The 22,239-nt window shown below is 34.7% G+C and overlaps 1 protein-coding gene across 19 annotated transcripts in view; it reads left to right on the top strand.

The window, feature by feature from the left end:
• Dys (Dystrophin) overlaps positions 1-22,239 on the top strand; it is a 1,130,370-nt gene that overhangs the window by 718,082 nt on the left and 390,049 nt on the right. For all 19 annotated transcript variants that reach the window (XM_067758240.1, XM_067758241.1, XM_067758256.1 and 16 more), the window contains one exon: positions 21,694-21,844. In XM_067758240.1, coding sequence (XP_067614341.1) covers positions 21,694-21,844 — 151 coding nt within the window. The remainder of the gene's footprint in view (positions 1-21,693; positions 21,845-22,239) is intronic.

Genomic DNA, 22,239 nt, shown 5'->3' with positions numbered 1-22,239 from the left:
CAGGTATTCCGCAGAGGACAACTATGTGGTCCTCTATTATTCCTAATTTTTATAAATGACTAGCAGACCCGGTAAACATTGTCTGCCTTAAATTTGGTCTATCTGCATACATTTTAATAAGCTTTTCCGTCAAGCTCCGCCCCTCTCCTCCCTCTTCACTTTTTCTTAATCCTTTTATTCACTCCTCCTTCCGTCTCTTTTGCTTCATCTATCTCTATCTTCGTCTCACTCTACCTCTTTCTCAGTCTCCTTCTCCTTCCCTCTTTTCTCTTCTCTCAACTTCTTCTCATTCTTCTTCATCCCTTATTGCCAGTCCCAGAGGGTAGTATGTATTTCGTTCCAGTTCTAGTCCTAATCCCAGTCCAGGCCGTCTCTGGTCTACTTCCCGGAAAAAAGGTTCATAAATACTAATATAGGCAAATTTATATACCAAATTTCAGGCAAATCGAAAAGGACGTATGTAAATAGGTATGTAAAATAAGTAAATAAATGTAGGGCGCGATAACCACCAAAGAGGTCTAAGGCCGAGCTTCTCTTCCAATTTGCGAAGTTCTCCTCTTTTTTCCTACAAATTGGCAGGATGGGACCTACTTGTTTAATGCCAACTCCGAACGGCATCTGCAAGGCAGATGAGTTTTCACTGAGAGCTTTTCATAGCAGAAATACACTCGGAGTGCTTGCCAAACACTGGCGAGGGGCGACCCCGCTTAGACAAATTTTCTTCTAATTGAAAAAATTTGTTTCTGAAGTTTTTGGTGTTACATTTTCCGGTGCGTGACCCAGGATCTTTGGTGTGGTAGGCGGTAACCAACACCATTTTCTTTTATATATATAGATTTGCCCCAGCAATTCAAATTCACAAAATGTTTGATGTTTGCAGATGATGCCAAACTATTTCTAACGATCCGTAATAGCTTTGACTGCACTACCTTGCAATCTGATTTGGATTCTTTTGCCCGCTGGTGCGCAGACAATAATTTATTTTTAAATGCAAACAAATGCTGTGTTGTGTCTTATTCCAAACACTCATCACCAAAATTTGGCTATAAGTTCCTGCGATCAAGACGAAATTTTTTCATATTTCAGAACTAAGAATTTTGAATTAAATTTTTTTTTATTTCACCTGCGCCACTGGGTGGTGCGACAAATTTTGTATGTCAGCAAAAGTTACTCATACGCCAAGCACGTACTTAAGTGCAGAACTTTTGTTTGGTCATAGCATTGAATTCACAAAAAGTTCAAACTATTCCATTGAGTGATTTAAGAGCTTTTATTAAATTTAAGCAATCCATTGTAAAAATAGCTGTCTATATGAGATGATAGACAAAAATTGCGCAGCTAAAATATTTTGCTTAAGTTATGAGATTTTGAGTATGAATTATGTGTGAAAAAATAAAATTTTAAAAATAAAGCAAAGAATGATAAATTAGAGGAATGAGGGATCTAAGAAAAAAGAAGGAGAGAGGTAGGGGGTGTAAAAAAAGAAGAGGGAGAGAAAAGGAAATTATAAAATCACTTCGGAGGTTATCGCCCCTTACATTTTTTATTTACTTGCTCGTAGTACCTTACTCATACTTTGCATAGGGGATTGTTTTCCTACACGCTTTTTCAGTGAGTTGTGTAGAAAATTTTCCAAATAGATTTTGTGAATTTATTTTCGCTAGGATTTTCACATTTCAAATATAATCAGTTCTATTCGCTGTTCGGTTCAATTTTGGTTTGTAGCCTTCTCTTTTAGTGGCGCTGAGGAGGCAATTATAAGACCTCGTGTTCCAATGAAACATGAACCAGATACGGATAGAGATTTAACATGCAAATGCAACAACAATATGAACGATATAGATCACGTTGTTGTTGCATTTCCATGTTAAATCTCTCTCCGTATCTGGTTCACGTTTCATGGGAACACGAGGAATGTTTGTAAGTTTATTGAACCCTCATATTTTACCTAAAATCACCAAATTTTTTCAGCATCAATTCACATGGTAACTATTATCGCTAAAATTAGATGATAAAAACAGTAAAGAATCACTCACACTGGATAGTATCGAATCTACGAAGGGAATTGTTATAGTATTCCAGGTGAAATTTTTTTCAAATCAAACGAAATATTTTTCGAATCAACTACAACTTTTTCCAAATCTAATAAAACTTTTTTGAAATCAAATGAATATTACTTCAAGTCAAATGAAACTTTTTTCCAGTCAAATGGAACTTTTTTCAAATGAAACGAAATCAAACTTTCTTCAAATCAAATGAAACTTTTTTCCAGTCAAATGGAACTTTTTTCAAATGAAACGAAATGAAACTTTCTTCAAATCAAATGAAACTTTTTTCCAGTCAAATGGAACTTTTTTCAAATGAAACGAAATTAAACTTTTTTCAAATCAAATTAAACTTTTTTCAAATTAAATGAAACTTTCTTTAGATCAAAGGAAACTTTTTTCAAATCAAATGAAACTTTCTTCAAATCAAATGAATTTTTTTCCAAGTCAAATGAAATTTTTTTCAAATCAAGTGAAACTTTATTCAAATGAAACGAAACGTTTTTCGAATCAAATAAAACTTTTTTCAAATCAAATGAAACTTTTTTACAATTTTCAAATGAAACGAAATCAAAATTTTCTCAAATCAAGTAGAACTTTTTTCAAATCAAAAGAAAATTTTTTCAAGTAAAATAAAACTTTCTTCAAATCAAATGAAACTTTTTTAAATCAATAAACACCTTTATCTAGCCAAAAATTTTTCAAATCAAATTAAACTTTTTTCAAATCAAATGAAACTTGTTTAAATCAAATGAGACTTCTTGCAATCGAACAACACTTTTTTTCAAATCAAATCAAGCATTTTTCAAATCAAATTAAACTTGCTTCGAATCTAATAGAACTTTCTTCAAATCAAATGAAACTATTTTCAAATCCAATGAATATATTTTGAAAGTCAAATGAAATGTTTTTCAGTTCAAATGAAACTTTTTTCAAATCAAATAAAACTTTTTTCAAATCAATTTAAACGTTCCACAAATCAAGCTAAACTTTCTTCAAAACAAATTAATCTTTTTTCAAATCAAATAAGACTGTTTCGAAACAAAATGAATATTTTTTTAAGTCAAACAAAACTTTGTTCAAATCAGATGGAACTTTTTCAAATGAAGCGGGACCAAAGTTTTTTTTTAATAAAAACTTCTGAAAAGCTACATATATCAGGCAATCGATTTACTGATCGCTTCTTTCACTCACTTAATTTTTTTAAATTGATACGTCCGTCCAGCAAGACGCGTCTGTCGCTTCTTCGTTGAATTAATTGGCGCCTACTGACCAAAACAAGGGAATTTAAATTCTTTGCCATCTGGTAATTCCAACGGAGTGGGAGCCGCCCCTTCTTCTACTTCCATAAGCCGATTTCGATAAAAAACACTTTCATAGCCGGAGCATCATCCCTCGTTCGCATATCATGGCCTAGCCAGCGAAGACGCTTTATTTAAATTCGCTGGACTAATTTGATTTTTACGTAAGTAAACCTCGTGCAATTCATCATTAAATCTTCTGTTCGTCAACGCGTAGAGATCCCGAATAATTTTTCTCCCGAACACTCCCAAATTCTTCCGCACAATAAAAGAAGACGCGTATGATAAGAGACTTGTAAAGCGTGATTATCGTTTGCCGAGTGGGCATTTTACTTTTAAATTGCCTACCTAGTGTAAAGTAGCAAGCTCTGCATGTCGATAACACACCGATAACAAATTTATAACACTCCGATAAAAATTCAATTAATTTTTTGGTGACAAATCGATAACAATGCGATAATATTCCGAAAATTTTCGAGTAAAAAGTAAATACGTTTTGACAACAATTCGATAACTTGGATTACTATTAGTTAGCATATCGATAACCTTTTCATAAAAAATCGATGCCTTTACGATAACAAATTAATAAATTAATGTATAAATATCTATATTTTTCAATAACTTATCGATAGTTTTTCGTGGACATATCGATAAATTTTCGATAACATATCAATAACTTGATAGCTTTTCGATAAACAAATGACAACTCCTCTGTAAAATATCGGTAATTCATTGATAACCATTTTATCGATACGAAGAAAAAATTTCTTGTAATTAAAAAACCTTATTTCTAAAATTTTGATGTTGCTTTGCCCGGCGTGCGAACCCACGGCTTACGGTGTGGTAGGCGGAGCACGCTACCATCACACCACGGTGGCCGCCCTATTTCGAGATATTTCTCCCAGCTCCTTTCGATTTCCTTGCCAACCAACTGAATAATCAAACTTTTTCAATTTTAAGGCATTACTTTGTTTCAGCTGCCGTTCACTATTGTGCGTGTATACAAAAGTGTCCCTAAACCCGCTGTTATTTCATCAGTTACGTCCATTTGGTAATTTATTCCATCACTCAAATGCCATTGACAAATGACGCCAACGCGATGCCGTGCTATTGTAAGATGTCTATGGAAGTCGGTATATAAATGTATAACGCTGTTTGTATTTGACCAGCTAAAAATTCGAAAGAAAAACTGCTGTTGATCCCTTTTCTCATAGCTTTAGGGTGCATAGTTGTTGTTTCTGTAGAACAGCGCTTAAACTACTGCAGTGCAATTCAATTCGATTTCATTCGAATTTCGTTTACTCTTCAACAAATTCAATTTACTTGTAGTTGTTGTGCTTGATTTTGGGTCAATGGTGTATGAGCGTGCGTCCGTTAAGCTTGTTGGTGTCTGATAAGCCATCATTTTCGATTTGCGCTTATTTTTTGTGTTAGTTGTTTTTCTTTTTTGTTTATCCTTCACGGAGGACCAGCCAACTTTGCTTGAAATTGTGTTTGTTTGTCTTTAGTCACCAGCTTATTATGTTGACAAATTTTCTTGTTTGTTATTTTTTCTGCTTTCACTACCCCCTTTATATTCTCAGCTGTTCCATTATGTTGAATTATTTTCACTTTTTCCTGCTCTCTAGTTGTTCAACAGCTGGTCATTTTTCTAAAGCTTGTTGTGTTACACATTTTCTTTCTTTCTTTTTGTTTAAAAAAATTTTCTCAGGGCATTGTCTCTTTTGTTACTTTCGTTTTACCGTTCTTCTCGCCGATTAGCTAAACATTTTGTAGGTGTTTTATTTTTAAGCTCTTCGCTTTTTCTTTTAATGTTTTGTTATTTTCATCAAAATCTGTTTTGAGAGCAATTGATTTTCCTCCAGAAGACAGTAGGCTTTACGGACTTAGTTGTTGTTGTTGTTGTTGGGAGTATTATCGAGGTTGATGGTCTCATATAGATCCGGCAGCAAGTTCCATTAAGGTATGAGCCCGACCATCTCGGGAAAGATTTAATATGACCACAACCTTCTAGACCAATTTTCCCCCCAATTCCTTGTTCCCTGAGGATCTTGGCGTCGCCTAAGTCCTGGCTGCTAAGGAAACAGGATCCACCAAGGGTTGCTGAGGGACTGGTGATTGGGTTAGATAAGCTTTAAATTGCGCTCTTGAAATAAATTGGGTATTTTAATCGCCATTTAAGACAGCGGATGCGTTCAAACCTTTACCTGTACGAATGATGAGGACAAAACGAAGTACCTGCTGTCATCGAGCAAAGAGTCAGCGCATAGGCGCCTTGGCAACCACGCTACTGTTGGCAGCCATAATTTCGAAATAGTAAAAGACTTCGTTTATTTGGGAACCAGCATCAACACTAGCAACAACATCAGCACTGAAATCCAGCGAAGAATCAATCTTGCCAATAAATGCTACTTTGGACTAGGTAGGCAATTGAAAAGTAAAGTCCTCTCTCGGCGAACGAAAATCATACTCCACAAGTCACTTATCGTACCCGTCCTGCTATATGGGGCAGAAGCATGGACCATGACAACAGCAGATGAAGCGGCTTTGGGAGTGTTCGAGAGAAAAGTTCTTCGAAAGATTTATGGACCTCTACGCGTTGGCGATGGCGAGTACCGAAGAAGATTTAATTACGAGCTGTACGAGCTATACGCAGACATCAACATAGTCCAGCGAATTAAAACGCAGCGGCTGCGCTGGCTAGGCCATGTTATGCGAATGAAAGATGATGCTCCGGCCAAGAAAGTGTTTCTATCGGAACCCGCCTATGGAAGCAGAGGTAGAGGGCGGCCCCCACTCCGTTGGAAGGACCAGGTGGAAAACCATTTAAACTCCCTTGGTGTGACCAATTGGCGCCGGTTGGCGGAGTGAAGGAGCGACTGGCGCGCCTTGTTGGACGGCTATAACCGTTTAGACGGTTAAGCGCCAATTAAGTAACTAAGTAATATGTATTTTGCTACTTCTAATATGTCTCCTCTCCGAAAGGGGGCCAACTCTTCCTCCTCTACACGACATACACGACATAGCCGCCACTAATGCCCCTTAGCTCTTGTAATCTGTGATTTTCTGTCGAAAATCCCCAGATGACCGTCATCTTCCTGCGCCACCCTTCATGACAGATATCTAGCTACACATTGGGTCATACATGTTTGAAAGATAGTTAAGATAATTATAGATTGCGATTCGATATAGATTTTACCTTCTCTATTCTATTCTCAATGCAAACTAGCAATTGTGTGCACGAGTGGTTCTCCCATGAATTTCTTAATTAATATGGCTTTTTCGGTTGCCCTCAGCTCCCATATTGATGAACCACTTTATCCCAAAGAGTTACGAACTAGAGGTATTTAATGCCAGCAAATACTTCTTCTTGTTCTTTTCTCGCTATCTCTATAGCCCTTATCCTGATCATGATTGTTGGGCAAGGGGTTTCTCATTCTGAAGCAGCTGATGGTTTTGTTCAGCTACAGTTGTAAAGACCCTTGATAAGGTAAGATTGCGTAGCAGTGATTTATTTTCAAATATTACTGATCTCCGCTCTGGATAAATTCTTCGGAGATCCAAATTTTAGAAAATCTGCTGAGAGGATCTGAAAATAACCCAATAGTTCCATCTCATAATATTCCATACAGCTGCAGCAGAAGAGGTTTCCTCAATGGAAAGTGATCCATCAAAACCCAAATAACCAGTAATGTCTGTTCTAAATTTTCTTAGAGTTCTTTACACTAATATATGCAAGAGTAGACCTCAGGTCGTCAAGGAAACTCTACAGCCCTCTTCATTCGGCACAATTCTGCCCATGCCGAGTAAGCCAAGTGTTTTGAAAAGAATAATGAGACTTGGCATGCTGCTTCTCTTAGCATGAGTACTCTTCCCAGATTTCATCCATGGCAGACGTACTATATCTGAATCCATACTGATAATACACCATTATAATCTTAAACTGAATATGAAGCTCCTTATACTTACTTGACATCAAGTTGCTGCATCCGTACATCACGTGGCTATAGCTCTATACCCAGCAATTTTTTTTGTATATGCAACGCGATATTTCTTATTATACAATGAGCTCGCTGGAAATCTGGGTAGCACCGACCGTACATAGTGAAAGAGAAATGTGTCCCTATATATTCAGGTTGCTCTAAGTGGACACTTGTGTGAGCCAAGAGTTGCTGAGAATTGATCTGTGTTTCGTTAGCAGCTTCTCGGTTGCAAGCTTTTCTTAGGTCGCTGTGTGCACTTTCTACACTGCACGGCTGCGTATGCGTATCTTGGCTGCCACAAAGTAATGTTTCGAATCGACATTCGGTCCACGTAAAGTGGGTACATCTAAGACTTTGGGCTTAGTCCTACCAACAATCACGACGTCATCGATTTGTGTTCGTATTTTTTCGTCAGAAGAGATCGAAGTACCTTTGGGTATCTTTTTTTTTTTTGCTAAATCTCCTACGGTACATGACCTCAATTCAAACTGCTACGATATCAATTCGCCTCAACCCCTTGGATGATGTAAATTAGGGTGGCTGAAATTTCCTGCTATTGAATCAAATACGCCTTCCTGTGACTGTTTATTTATCAGACGAGGCCTCCAAATTCCCCACGGAAGGAGAGGTTTGGATGACCTAGAAGGTTTGACATGGAGACATAAAATCGTTGCCCATATGGTCGGTCTAGTGTCGTAATGGTGTTTTTTTTTCGGAACGTACCGGATCAATATCTGCCAAAGGACCACCAAAACCTGTAGGAGGTCTCCTTATCGGTAAAAGAAGAGGAAGAAAAAGACAATTAGAAGCTAAGCCTCTTTCCCACTATAAAACCAACGCCTTGGCTCAGAATGGCACTTGTGTTCATGCAAACATCATCTTGTATGGCCGTGAGGCTAGTCCTTGCCTTAACAACCGATCGTTCAGATAAGACGATTTTGGCCATTCCTGCCGCAATTTAGAAAGTATAAACGTGAAGCTCGGTGATATATATTCTAATATATCATAGAAGATATCCTGAAAAAATCACTTTGATCGGAGCTATATATAGTATATATCCCATGATCGTTCAGATAGAAAGATTTTTGGCAATTTCTCCCTTAATTTAGAAAGTATAAACGTGAAACTCGGATATATGTTTCAATATATCATAAAAGATTTTCTGGAAAAATCACTTCGATCGGAGCTATATATAGTATATATCCCATACAACCGACCATTCAGATAGAATGATTTTTAGGAATTTCTCGCTTAATTTCCAATATAAAAACGTTAAACTTGGTGATATTTATTCTAAATTATCATAGAAGATTTCCTGAAAAAATCACTTTGATCGGAGCTATACGTATATAGTATATATTTTTGCCATTTTTTATTTTATATTTATCTTAAAAATCGCTTAGGTATGTACATCTGTTCACTATATATTTCTTATCTTATACATCCGATTATTTGGAGATTACGAACGGGATAAGGTTATTGTTCAGCCCCACCCATGAAAGGTATGAAGTGTCCTCCCCAGCCGAAGACAGTCCCGTCCTTACTTGTTTTCCATTGGTAAGGTTTCAAACCATAAGTACCCATGCTCAAGACCCAACCCGGATGCGGGATTTTATGACAGGTATACCCTTTCCCATTAAACGCCCTGGATATACAAGCACATGATGGATAGTTTTATGCTGCAAATGGGTAATCCAGAGAATTTGCCGTGCCAATCATCATCTGCCCGTTTTGTTTTCTTTCCTTAATTTTATTTTTCTATTTTAAAAATTTGAAATATTTAACGGGCTCGAGGTCATCTTAATATATAAAAATCACCTGTCACTATGTTTGTACCCGATGGACTCCTAAACTACGGAACCGATCTGGAATTTGTTTTGCATGCCATGTGCAGTTCAATCTGACTTGAAATATAGAATAGGTTATTTCCCAGTTTATAGACGCAATATTATTTTATTTCAAATTTTTTTATTTCTTTATACGTAATAATAAAATGTTACCCTATACGCACCGACACTCACATTTTCAGGTGGTGCGAATATACTCCCGTGTAATTGGTTGGTGTTTAATTAAACAACGTGCTTATCAATAAAAAATATTATAGCGAATGATATCAAGTATAGCACGTCCCCAGGCCCCCCGAGAAGGTGGGGGGAGGGGGGGGGATATAGATGAAGCGAAAAGGACGGAGGGAGGAGTGAATAAAAGGATTAGGAAAAAGTGAAGAGGGGGGGGGGGGTGGCAGAGTTACGCAGATAGACCACATTTAGGGCAGAACAACGTCTGCCGGGTATTCTTGTATACATATATATTCAGATTAAGACCAGGATAGATTTTATATATAAGTATATATTGGGTTTTATTTCGTCGATATTTCGACCTCAATCTGAGGTCATTCTCAAGACTAAAAAACAAACATGAAACATTAAAATCATAAAACATATAAAAACATATTCATAAACTTACACTCTTGGGTGTAGCTTGTCGACTAATTTAGCATAATTAAACATAAATACAAGAAGGCAATATTTATGTTTAATATTGCTAAATTTTTTCTCCCGTGAAAAGCTCTCAGTGAAAACTCATCTGCCTTGCAGATGCCGTTCGGAGTCGGCATAAAACATGTAGGTCCCGTCCGGCCAATTTGTAGGGAAAATCAAGAGGAGCACGACGCAAATTGGAAGAGAATTTCGGCATTAGATCTCTTCGGAGGATACCGCGCCTTACATTTTTTTTTTATTTGTTGCTATATTAGTCGACAAGCTACACCCAAGAGTGTAAATTTATGAATATGTTTTTATATGTTTTATGATTTTAATGTTTCATATTTGTTTTTTAGTCTTGAAAATGACGTCAGATTGAGGTTGAAATATCGACGAAATAAAATCCAATATATTACATATATATAAAATATATCCTGGTTTTAATCTGAATATATATGTATATGGCCTCTAGGTCGTTAAATATTTAATATTTATAAATCTAAGGCCGAAAATAATCAGAAGATAATTTTTTTATTTTACTTTACTTTAGTTTATTTCATTTTATTTTAATTTATTTTTTTTTCTTATTATTTATTTTTTTTTTTTTAATTAAATTTTATTAATTTTATTTCATTTCATTTCCTTTTGTTTTATATAATTTTAATTTATTTATTTTATGTTATTTTATTTTATTTTATTTTTTAATTAAAATTTATTAATTTTATTTCATTTCATTTCCTTTAATTTTAATTTATTTATTTTGTGTTATTTTATTTTATTTTTTAATTAAATTTTATTTCATTTCATTTCCTTTTAATTTTAATTTATTTATTTTAGGTTATTTTATTTTATCTTTTAATTAAATTTTATTAATTTTATTTCATTTCATTTCCTTTGATTTTATATAATTTTAATTTATTTATTTTGTGTTATTTTATTTTATTTTTTAATTAAATTTTATTTCATTTCATTTCCTTTTAATTTTAATTTATTTATTTTAGGTTATTTTATTTTATCTTTTAATTAAATTTTATTAATTTTATTTCATTTCATTTCCTTTGATTTTATATAATTTTAATTTATTTATTTTGTGTTATTTTATTTTATTTTTTAATTAAATTTTATTTCATTTCATTTCCTTTTAATTTTAATTTATTTATTTTAGGTTATTTTATTTTATCTTTTAATTAAATTTTATTAATTTTATTTCATTTCATTTCCTTTGATTTTATATAATTTTAATTTATTTATTTTGTGTTATTTTATTTTATTTTTTAATTAAATTTTATTTCATTTCATTTCCTTTTAATTTTAATTTATTTATTTTAGGTTATTTTATTTTATCTTTTAATTAAATTTTATTAATTTTATTTCATTTCATTTCCTTTGATTTTATATAATTTTAATTTATTTATTTTGTGTTATTTTATTTTATTTTTTAATTAAATTTTATTTCATTTCATTTCCTTTTAATTTTAATTTATTTATTTTAGGTTATTTTATTTTATCTTTTAATTAAATTTTATTAATTTTATTTCATTTCATTTCCTTTGATTTTATATAATTTTAATTTATTTATTTTGTGTTATTTTATTTTATTTTTTAATTAAATTTTATTTCATTTCATTTCCTTTTAATTTTAATTTATTTATTTTAGGTTATTTTATTTTATCTTTTAATTAAATTTTATTAATTTTATTTCATTTCATTTCCTTTGATTTTATATAATTTTAATTTATTTATTTTGTGTTATTTTATTTTATTTTTTAATTAAATTTTATTTCATTTCATTTCCTTTTAATTTTAATTTATTTATTTTAGGTTATTTTATTTTATCTTTTAATTAAATTTAATTAATTTTATTTCATTTCATTTCCTTTTGTTTTATATAATTTTAATTTATTTATTTTATTTTATTTTATTTTTTAATTAAAATTTATTAATTTTATTTCATTTCATTTCCTTTAATTTTAATTTATTTATTTTGTGTTATTTTATTTTATTTTTTAATTAAATTTTATTTCATTTCATTTCCTTTTAATTTTAATTTATTTATTTTAGGTTATTTTATTTTATTTTTTAATTAAATTTTATTAATTTTATTTCATTTCATTTCATTTAATTTATTTATTTTCTTGTATGTTATTTTATTCATTTTATTTTATTTTATTTTAATTTACTTTATCTTATTTTATTTTATTGTATTTTATTTAATATATTTATTCAACTTTTTTATGTTAGTCAACTAAGAAAATAGTACACAAAATTGCGGCAACCAACAAAACAAATAAATACTTTAACTTGAATATTGTTGTTTTTTTTTGTAAACACATTAAATATCAGCAAAGAAAATTACGCATTCACCCATATTTGCTGACACTCGCTTTGTACAGAAAAAAAGAGCACTCTTCGTTCATTTGCTCGCGAAATCAAAAACGAGTAATATTGAGCTCATTTAGTCTGAGTATAGGGCCAGCTGCTTTTCTCAACAAAACAACATGACAGAAAATAAAAAAGATTGCAGGTGATTGAATCGCATTATTTAATAAATTACTAGGACTCAACGGCTACGCCGGAGTTAGAGTTAATTTTTCGGAGAATATTTTTTATTTGTTGGCTTGGCAAACCTTTCGATTGTGTTTCTGCCATGAAAAATTCGACTGGTTCCTATTTGAACCCTTATTGAACCGGAAAGCGACTACTCTGCATATGTTCCCATATGGGTACAAAGGGGATTGTTCATATCGGTCCATTTCGGGTATAGATGGTTGCAATTAGTCTCTTCACAGGACACGCTCAAGCAAAAGGGAACAGTTCAACGCATACAAAGAGATGAAAACTGGCATTGGTCGCATACTCCTTTGCGAATAATTCCCGGATTCATAATAGACTATACTTCTTGAGAAATCCCATCAATACATACCGAGTTGTTAATAACTTAGAACTGTAGTTCGGTCGATTTTTTTTTTTTTTTTGTAAGAAATAACTAAATTTCCAGGCTCGAAAACAATAAAAATATATTAAACTTAAATTTTTTTTGTTTATTATTATTTATTTAAAATACTCATTAATCGGCATTATCTTGCCCTATCATTGTGAACGGAGTATTTTCAGGTTAATCCCTACGTTGTATTGCAAACTTACATACACACACACGTATGCTTATCATTGCCAATAAACTTAAATCTTATCATATTTCCCTGCACTAATGAGAACAAAAACTACTCACACATACAAACGAAATGCCAAGCGGCTGGTGTTAATTGTGTTGTTGTACAGATTTTCCTTTATCTGCCAACGTTTATTGTTGTCATTATAATCATCAGCATCAGCTGCTTTAATTACAACACAAACACGATATGATACCAACGCCAAACAATATGAACAAATCTATATTTTCAGTGTGAACACTTCCGAGAGGAGATAGAAACTTAAAATTGTGTCAGAAATTCAAAAGAAAAATTTGTTCGAAATAATGAAAAAGAAAATACTTGGTGCTGTGGATAACATTTCATATTTATATTTTCATTCTTTTTATAATAACTTCACAAAAACAAGTCTGGAAAATATTGCACAAAATTCTGTTTCCTACTTATTCGTGGACTTGAGAGGATGAGTGGAGCAGCATTTGTTAAATTCCTCATAATTTTTTATAACAAACAAACGCAATTCATCTTCAAGGTTATGAGTATTCAAGCGCCTTAAAGTAGACTATGATAATGTTTAAAGTTTAGCTGACATAGGCCCGGTTTTTATACTCAGTTGAGCAGAGCTCACAGAGTATATTAAGTTTGATTGGATAACGGTTGGTTGTACATATATAAAGGAATCGAGATAGATATAGACTTCCATATATCAAAATAATCAGGATCGAAAAAAAATTTGATTGAGCCATGTCCGTCCGTCCGTCCGTTAACACGATAACTTGAGTAAATTTTGAGGTATCTTGATGAAATTTGGTATGTAGGTTCCTGAGCACTCATCTCAGATCGCTATTTTAAATGAACGATATCGGACTATAACCACGCCCACTTTTTCGATATCGAAAATTTCGAAAAACCGAAAAAGTGCGATAATTCATTACAAAAGACAGCTAAAGCGACGAAACTTGGTAGATGAGTTGAACTTATTACTCAGAATAGAAAATTAGTAAAATTTTGGACAATGGGCGTGGCACCGCCCACTTTTAAAAGAAGGTAAATTAAAAGTTTTGCAAGCTGTCGTTTGGCAGTCGTTGAAGATATCATGATGAAATTTGGCAGGAACGTTACTCCTATTACTATATGTACGCTTAATAAAAATTAGCAAAATCGGAGAAGGATCACGCCCACTTTAAAAAAAAAAAAATTTTTAAAGTAAAATTTTTACAATAAATTTAATATCTTTACAGTATACAAGTAAATTATGTCAACATTCAACTTCAGTAATGATATGGTGCAACAAAATACAAAAATAAAAGAAAATTTCAAAATGGGCGTGGCTCCGCCCTTTTTCATTTAATTTGTCTAGGATACTTTTAACGCCATAAGTCGAACAAAAATTAACCAATCCTTTTGAAATTTGGTAGGGGCATAGATTTTATGACGTTAACTGTTTCCTGTTAAAATGGACGAAATCGGTTGATGCCACGCCCAGTTTTTATACACAGTCGTCCGTCTGTCCTTCCGCGTGGCCGTTAACACGATAACTTGACTTGAAATTGACATATCTTTACTGAACTTAGTTCACGTGCTTACTTGAACTCACTTTATCTTGGTATGAAAAATGAACGAAATCCGACTATGACCACGCCCACTTTTTCGATATCGAAAATTACGAAAAAAGAAAAAAATGCCATAATTCTATACCAAATACGAAAAAAGGAATGAAACATGGTAAGGAAATTGGATTGTTTTATTGACGCGAAATATAACTTAAGAAAAAACTTTATAAAATGGTTGTGACACCTACCATATTAAGTAGAAGAAAATGAAAAAGTTCTGCAGGGCGAAATCAAAATCCCTTAAAATCTTGGCAGGTATTACATATATAAATAAATTAGCGGTATCCAACAGATGATGTTCTGGGTCACCCTGGTCTACATTTTGGTCGATATCTGGAAAACGCCTTCACACCTCCCTTTTAAAACTCTCATTAATACCTTTTACAACTCTCATTAATACCTTTAATTTGATACCTATATCGTACAAACTCATTCTAGAGTCACCCCTGGTCCACCTTTATGGCGATATCTCGAAAAGGCGTCCACCTATAGAACTAAGCCCCACGCCCTTTTAAAATACTCATTAACACCTTTATTTTGATACTCGCATTATACAAACAAATTCTAGGGCCACCCCTGCTCCACCTTTATGGCGATATCTCGAAACGGCGTCCACCTATGGAACTAAGGATTACTCTCTTTTAAAATACTCATTAACACCTTTATTTGGATACCCATATCGCAAAACACATTCTAGAGTCACCCCTGGTCCACCTTTATGGCGATATTTCGAAACGGCGTCCACCTATAGAACTAAGGCCCACTCCCTTTTAAAATACTCATTAGCACCTTTCGTTTGATGCCCATATTGTACAAACAAATTGTAGGGTCACCCCTTGTCCACCTTTATGGCGATATCTCGAAATGCGTCCACCTATACAACAACCACCACTCCCTTTCAAAACCCTCATTAATACCTTTAGTTTGATACCCACATCGTACAAACACATTCTAGAGTCACCACTGGTCCACCTTTATGGCGATATCTCGAAAAGGCGAACAGGTGTTCGAAGGCCCACTCCCTTTTAAAAATACTCATTAGCACCTTTCATTTGATACCCATATCGTACAAACAAAGTCTAAAGTCCCCCTGGTCCACCTTTATTGCGATACCTCGAAAAGGCGTCCACCTATAGAACTAAGGCCCACTCCCTTTTAAAATACTCATTAACTCCTTTCGTTTGATACCCATATTGCACAAACGAATTCTAGAATCACCCCTGGCCCACCTTTATGGCGATATCTCGAAACGGCGTCCACTTATGGAACTAAGGATTACTCCCTTTTAAAATACTCATTAACACCTTTATTTTGATACCCATATCGTAAAAACACATTCTAGAGTCACCCCTGGTCCACCTTTATGGCGATATTTCGAAACGGCGTCCACCTATAGAACTAAGGCCCACTCCCTTTTAAAATACTCATTAGCACCTTTCGTTTGATGCCCATATTGTACAAACAAATTGTAGGGTCACCCCTGGTCCACCTTTATGGCGATATCTCGAAATGCGTCCACCTATACAACAACCACCACTCCCTTTCAAAACCCTCATTAATACCTTTAATTTGATACCCATATCGTACAAACACATTCTAGAGTCACCACTGGTCCACCTTTATGGCGATATTTCGAAACGGCGTCCACCTATAGAACTAAGGCCCACTCCCTTTTAAAATACTCATTAACACTTTTCGTTTGATACCCATATTGTACAAACAAATTCTAGGGTCACCCCTGGTCCACCTTTATGGCGATATCTCGAAAATACGACCACCTATACAACAACCACCACTCCCTTTTAAAACTCTCATTAACACCTTTCGTTTGATGCCCATATTTTACAAACAAATTCTATGGTCACCCCTGGCCCACCTTTATGGCGATATCTCGAAACGGCGTCCACCTATGGAACTAAGGATTACTCCCTCTCAAAACCCTCATTAATGCCTTTAATTTGATACCCATATCGTACAAACACATTCTAGAGTCACCCCTGGTTCACCTTTATGGCGATATCTCGAAAATACGACCACCTATACAACAACCACCACTCCCTTTTAAACTCTCATTAACACCTTTCGTTTGATGCCCATATTGTACAAACAAATTCTAGGGTCACCCCTGGTCCACCTTTTTGGCGATATCTCGAAACGGCGTCCACCTATGGAACTAAGGATTACTCCCTTTTAAAATACTCATTAGCACCTTTCATTTGATACCCATAACGTACAAACGCATTCTAGAGTCAACCCTGATCCACCTTTATGGCTATATCCCTAAATGGCGTCCGCCTATAGAACTATGGTCCACTCCCTCATAAAATACTCTTTAACGCCTTTAGTTTGATTCCCATATCGTAAAAACACATTATAGAGTCACCCGTATCCATTCTAGAGTCCACCTATAGAATTATGGCCCACTCCTTTTTAAAATGCTCTTTAATACCGTCCATTTGATACCCATGTCATACAAACACATTCCAGGGTTTCCCTCAGTTCATTTTCCTACATGGTTATTTTCCCTTATGTTGCCACCATAGCTCTCAACTGAGTATGTAATGTTCGGTTACACCCAAACTTAACCTTCCTTACTTGTTCAATACAAGTTCCAGTTTAACTACGCTTAAACTTATTCTGCAGTTTTTCAGTCTACTTCAACAATTGGGTTGGAATAGCTATATATTGCGCCTTGAGAGGGCGGCCGATCTGGTAGGTTTAAACTCTAGTTAACCTATTAGTTATTTGCGCTCGTTCGAAATGGCGTCATGTTGATAACTATGCATACTTCTAAAATCTCAAGAGTTGTTTCGAAACAGTGGCTCAACTCAAAAATGCTATTTGTTAAGTTGAAAAAATTGGATTCCCAGCTTGTGGTTCTCTAGCTGGCCTCAAATATAATGTACAGGAGAAAAGACATAATATATATAATTTATTTTTGATTACTTACGCTTCATTATTGCTATCAACCAGGTGTTTATTTCTCACAATAAACAGCTGTTGGTTTTGGTGGTACCACCTTGGAGATTTTTTTCAACTCCACCTCAACTATATATGCAATGTAGGATATCAACTGGAGAAATGTATTGGATTTTCATTTGAGAACTGTTCATTTCCCAAAATCTCTCAAAGGTTGGATAATAATTTGTTAACGAAAATAACGTTGGAGATCAACTCAAGAACTCTAAATTTTACAAAATTTCTCAAAGGTTAGATAATGATTGCGGAATGAAGTTGGATATCAACTCGAGAACTATCTGGTTTAAGAATAATTAAATAATGATATTCGATATCACCTCTGGAACTAGATATATATTTCGCTAGAGAAATATTTTTTCCATGTTTGTTGGGTAAACAAAATCCTGCTGTTGCCGTATCTACAAATTATCTAGATAATAAAAAACCAATGTTGCCGTACAATAAAGCGTATTCCAAAGGCGGCCTTAAACTGTGACTGAAAAACTGCTCCCTAGTTTAACTGGATTTGAATTTGATTATAGTTTAAGCAAACTTAGTTTAAGCATAGCTTAAAAAACTAATGAAAAACCGGGCCATAAAGTGCTGCTTAATTTAGTGGAGGTTGGAAACTCATATCGCCCGATATCTCTCTCATCGCCAGAAGCCAAGTTATTTGAAGCCATCCTGTTCCCTTACTTCAATGCAAGCCTAGGACACCTGCCAATTATCAGCTCGGCTTCCGAAACTTACATAGTACTACCACCGAGCTAGACGCCATCAACACACAAGCAAAATGCGGACGGAATCAAAAATCCCATAATAGAACAATACTCGTAGCACTAGACTTGTCAAGCGATTTTGAAACAGTCAATCACAGCACGAAACTGCAAGATTTGGAGGAGTTCACCATTTCTTCCAGTTTAAAAGGTGGACTGCAAATTATATCTTGTTAAACTTTTACATATCGAAGCTCCCTTCCCCAACCTTTCTTCCACTCTGACTCCTCGGCAATGGCAACAGGTCCCGGCCCATTCGTAGATGAGATATGTAATGAAAAAAAAAACGACTCCCTAGTCTCCCATGTCGACCATATTGGATTATTCTACATCCAAAAATATTGGATGTGTCCTTCGATTAGGATCTACATTTTTGCAAACATGCAGCCGCAATTATACCAAAAGTCTAGCACTGCAGCAGTTGAGGCAAAGACACGTTCATAACCGCCTATACAGCAATTAGCCGACCGCTTGTATGCTACGCGCCCCCAATATGGTGGCCGAGCCTAAAAGAAACATTCTGGAGGAAACTGCAAGCCTTGTAAAACACTGCGCTCAAAACTGCCACGCGATGTCCTCTTATGTCTTAAGGAAATCATCTAAACAGTTTCTGCTGAAAACCCATAAACTTGGGCATCCCCACAGACATCTGATTGAAAAGGCCCCGCCTCCCAGGAACTTAAAAACTCACCACGAAGCAATTCGGCACTTAAGAATTCAGTCGTTAGGGCCTTGTCATGGCCCTAAACAACAACCGCTATGCCGAAGATTGCCAGGTGAACCCCGTTCTTAAAGACAAATACCCGGAGCTCGCAGTAAAAGAAAGGAACTTCCCCAGGAAGGCGCTAGTCACTCTAGCTCAACATCGTTTTTGGTACCGTAATAGGTTAAGGTCTAACTAAACAGGAATCAGCGCCGACATACCTACCATAGTTTCCATTGCAAATGCCTTTAAGACCCTTATCTCTCTGGTCCATCTCTGTTGAAACAGCAAGTTTCCTCGGACTCCCGTTAGGGAATATTGATGACAATTTGTGAATTATCAAATATGTTGGTGGAAATAAGAGCATGTGTTGCTTTCTTCTTTTTATACTCAGCGTGCTTTGCACACAGAGTATATTAACTTTGATTGGATAACGGTTGATTGTACAGGTATAAAGGAATCGAGATAGATATAGACTTCCATATATCAAAATCATCAGTATCGAAAAAAAATTTGATTGAGCCATGTCCGTCCGTCTGCCCGTTAACACGATAACTTGAGTAAATACACGAGCTTATCTGGACCCAGAATAGAATGGTATTGAAAATGAGCGAAATCGGAAGATAACCACGCCCACTTTTTATATATATAACATTTTGGAAAACGCAAAAAACCTGATCATTTAGTAAATAATACACCTAGAATGTTGAAATTTGAAGGGTGGACTGATATTGCGACTCTTGATAAAAATTTGAAAAAAAAATTTTAAATGGGCGTGGTCCCGCCCACTTCTGATAAAATCAATTTTACAAATATTATTAATCATAAATCGTTAAACCTATCGCAACAAAATTCGGCAGAGAGGTTGCCTTTACTATAAGGAATGCTTTGAAGAAAAATTTACGAAATCAGTTAAGAACCACGCCCACTTTTATATAAAAGATTTTTAAAAGGGTCGTGGACGAATAAAATAAGCTATATCTTTGCAAAAAAAAGCTTTATATCAATGGAATTTCATTCCCCAAGTGGATTTATAACAGTAAATAGGAAAAACTTCAAATTTAAAAAAGGGCGTGGCACCGCCCCTTCTATGACTAAGCAATTTTCTATGTTTCGGGAGCCATAACTCGAAGAAAAATTTACATATCGTAATGGAATTATGTACACATATTTTCCTTATGGCAGAAAATATTTCTAGTAAAAATGGACGGGATCGGTTAAAGACCACGGCAACTTAGATATAAAACAAATTTAAAAGGGTTGTAGACTAGCATAATAAGCTATAACTTAGCAAAAAATAGTTTTGCATCAATGATATTTCACTTATCAAGTTTTATTGTAAGAGAAAATGGGGAGACATTTTTCTTTTAAACGGCCGGTGCCACGTGTTATGTAGAAAAGTAATTTATCTGAAATGAAATGTACAATTGAAGTGCATGCTGAGTATATAATGTTCGGTTACACCCGAACTTAGACACCTTTACTTGTTATCTTCAAATAATGTCAGCTACTGCGAAGAATTGATATTTTGCGCGCTTTAAGCACCAGTCCAGGAAAGAAGAAAAGAGAGATAGATATTATCTTGCTGAAAGTTTTTCTTTGTGCCTTTCCCAATAATATTTGTAGGTTAAATGTGGCAGTGGAAACCATTTGCAAAAGAAATCTGATGGACTTGTACTGGTAAAATTAGAGTCTCTTGACAGCTTGAACAGATGAAGTAGATGCTGAGCAATAACTACAGCAAAGCAAGTATATGAGATAGAAAACAGCCACGTACACATGTACACAGAAAATAAAGAGCGCATATTACTCAGGCATGTACACACATATACATAGAAGGTAACAGTGTATATGAGGCGAAGAAGTATGAGAGGAATAAATAAGCAACTAATCGAGAAGGCTGTTCGCGAAAAGTGTACAACCTGGGAAAAATAGGTGAACCAGGCGGCTGAGAGTATGAAAGCGGTGCAGTCCAAGCGATGGTTAATCAGTTTGATTTTCACACGCTACAAGTGAAGCACGTGAATTCTTTAAATTATGAAGTTCCAGAACAACAGTAGTGATGTTACTAAAGAGCATTTTAGTTATATACAGAACATTAGCGTTTATTTATTAGACAGTTCAGTTATTCGAACGATAACAGAATTGCAGAATTATCGAAAGTTTTCTAAGAATCGCTACAGTGTAATTTCCTGAAGGGTATTCGTGTGTGCAATGGAAGATAAATATAACAGTTATTTATATTAAATTTGGTGATGAATTTCATCAGCTTTTTGATAAATGATATATGTAAAAATCAAATTATTAGCGAACGTAATAAAATATTCAAGGACAAAAGCTACAAATAGCTAAATTTTTGAATTCCTTCCCATTTCTTGTATATACATTAAGCTCGTATTTTATTGACGCAAATTACATTTTATTGCCTTGCTACAATTTGCATACAATTCAGCCATTTTTTTTCTATTCAAGACATAAAAAAGTAATAAATGTTTTTTTTACATTGGTTGCCACTCAATCCATTGCGTTGGCAAGCGTCCAAAATTAATCGAATCATTTTACGCAAATTATTATTTTATTAGTTGTTTTATGGTTCACGCTAAATACGCCGCCTTTTCTGCTTCTAAAATTTTATATACGTTCTTTTTTCTCACTCAAAATCTATTTATTATTATATTGTAGAAATCGGTTGGAGTCAAATTCGGAGCACTGGAATGCATTGTTGTTATCACTGCGTGAACTCACCGAATGGGTTATACGTAAGGATACAGAACAATCATCGCTAAGTGTGGGACCGCTGATGGGCGATGCGGCGAGCTTGCAAAAACAATTGGTAAGTGCTAGTTTATTTGTAACTTTTAGAGCTTTTTAGATTTGTTTATGATGTACTGTGCTGTTGTTGTTGTAGCGATAAGGACGCTCACCGAAGGCCTTGCGGAGTGTTATCGATGTTGGTGGTCCTTTTCCGGATCCAGATCCGGTACTTTCCGGTTACAAGCACCATAAAGGTACTAGCCCGACCATATTGAAAACGATTTGCTATGGAAAAATAAAACTTTCTATGCCATACCCCCTCCCACCCCTAGGCCCATCAGGAGTTCGGGGTCGCCAGAGCATCGGCTGTTAATTAAACAGGATTCGCCACGAGTAGATGATGTTGACAATTGGATTGGAGAAGCTATATATTGCTATAAACCCCTTGAGAATGTTGCGCTACACAATTCCTTT

This window comes from Eurosta solidaginis, chromosome 1, assembly GCF_040869045.1.
Source record: "Eurosta solidaginis isolate ZX-2024a chromosome 1, ASM4086904v1, whole genome shotgun sequence".
NCBI classification, from domain to species: Eukaryota; Metazoa; Arthropoda; class Insecta; order Diptera; family Tephritidae; genus Eurosta; species Eurosta solidaginis.
This window is presented reverse-complemented; position numbering and strand designations above follow the sequence as displayed.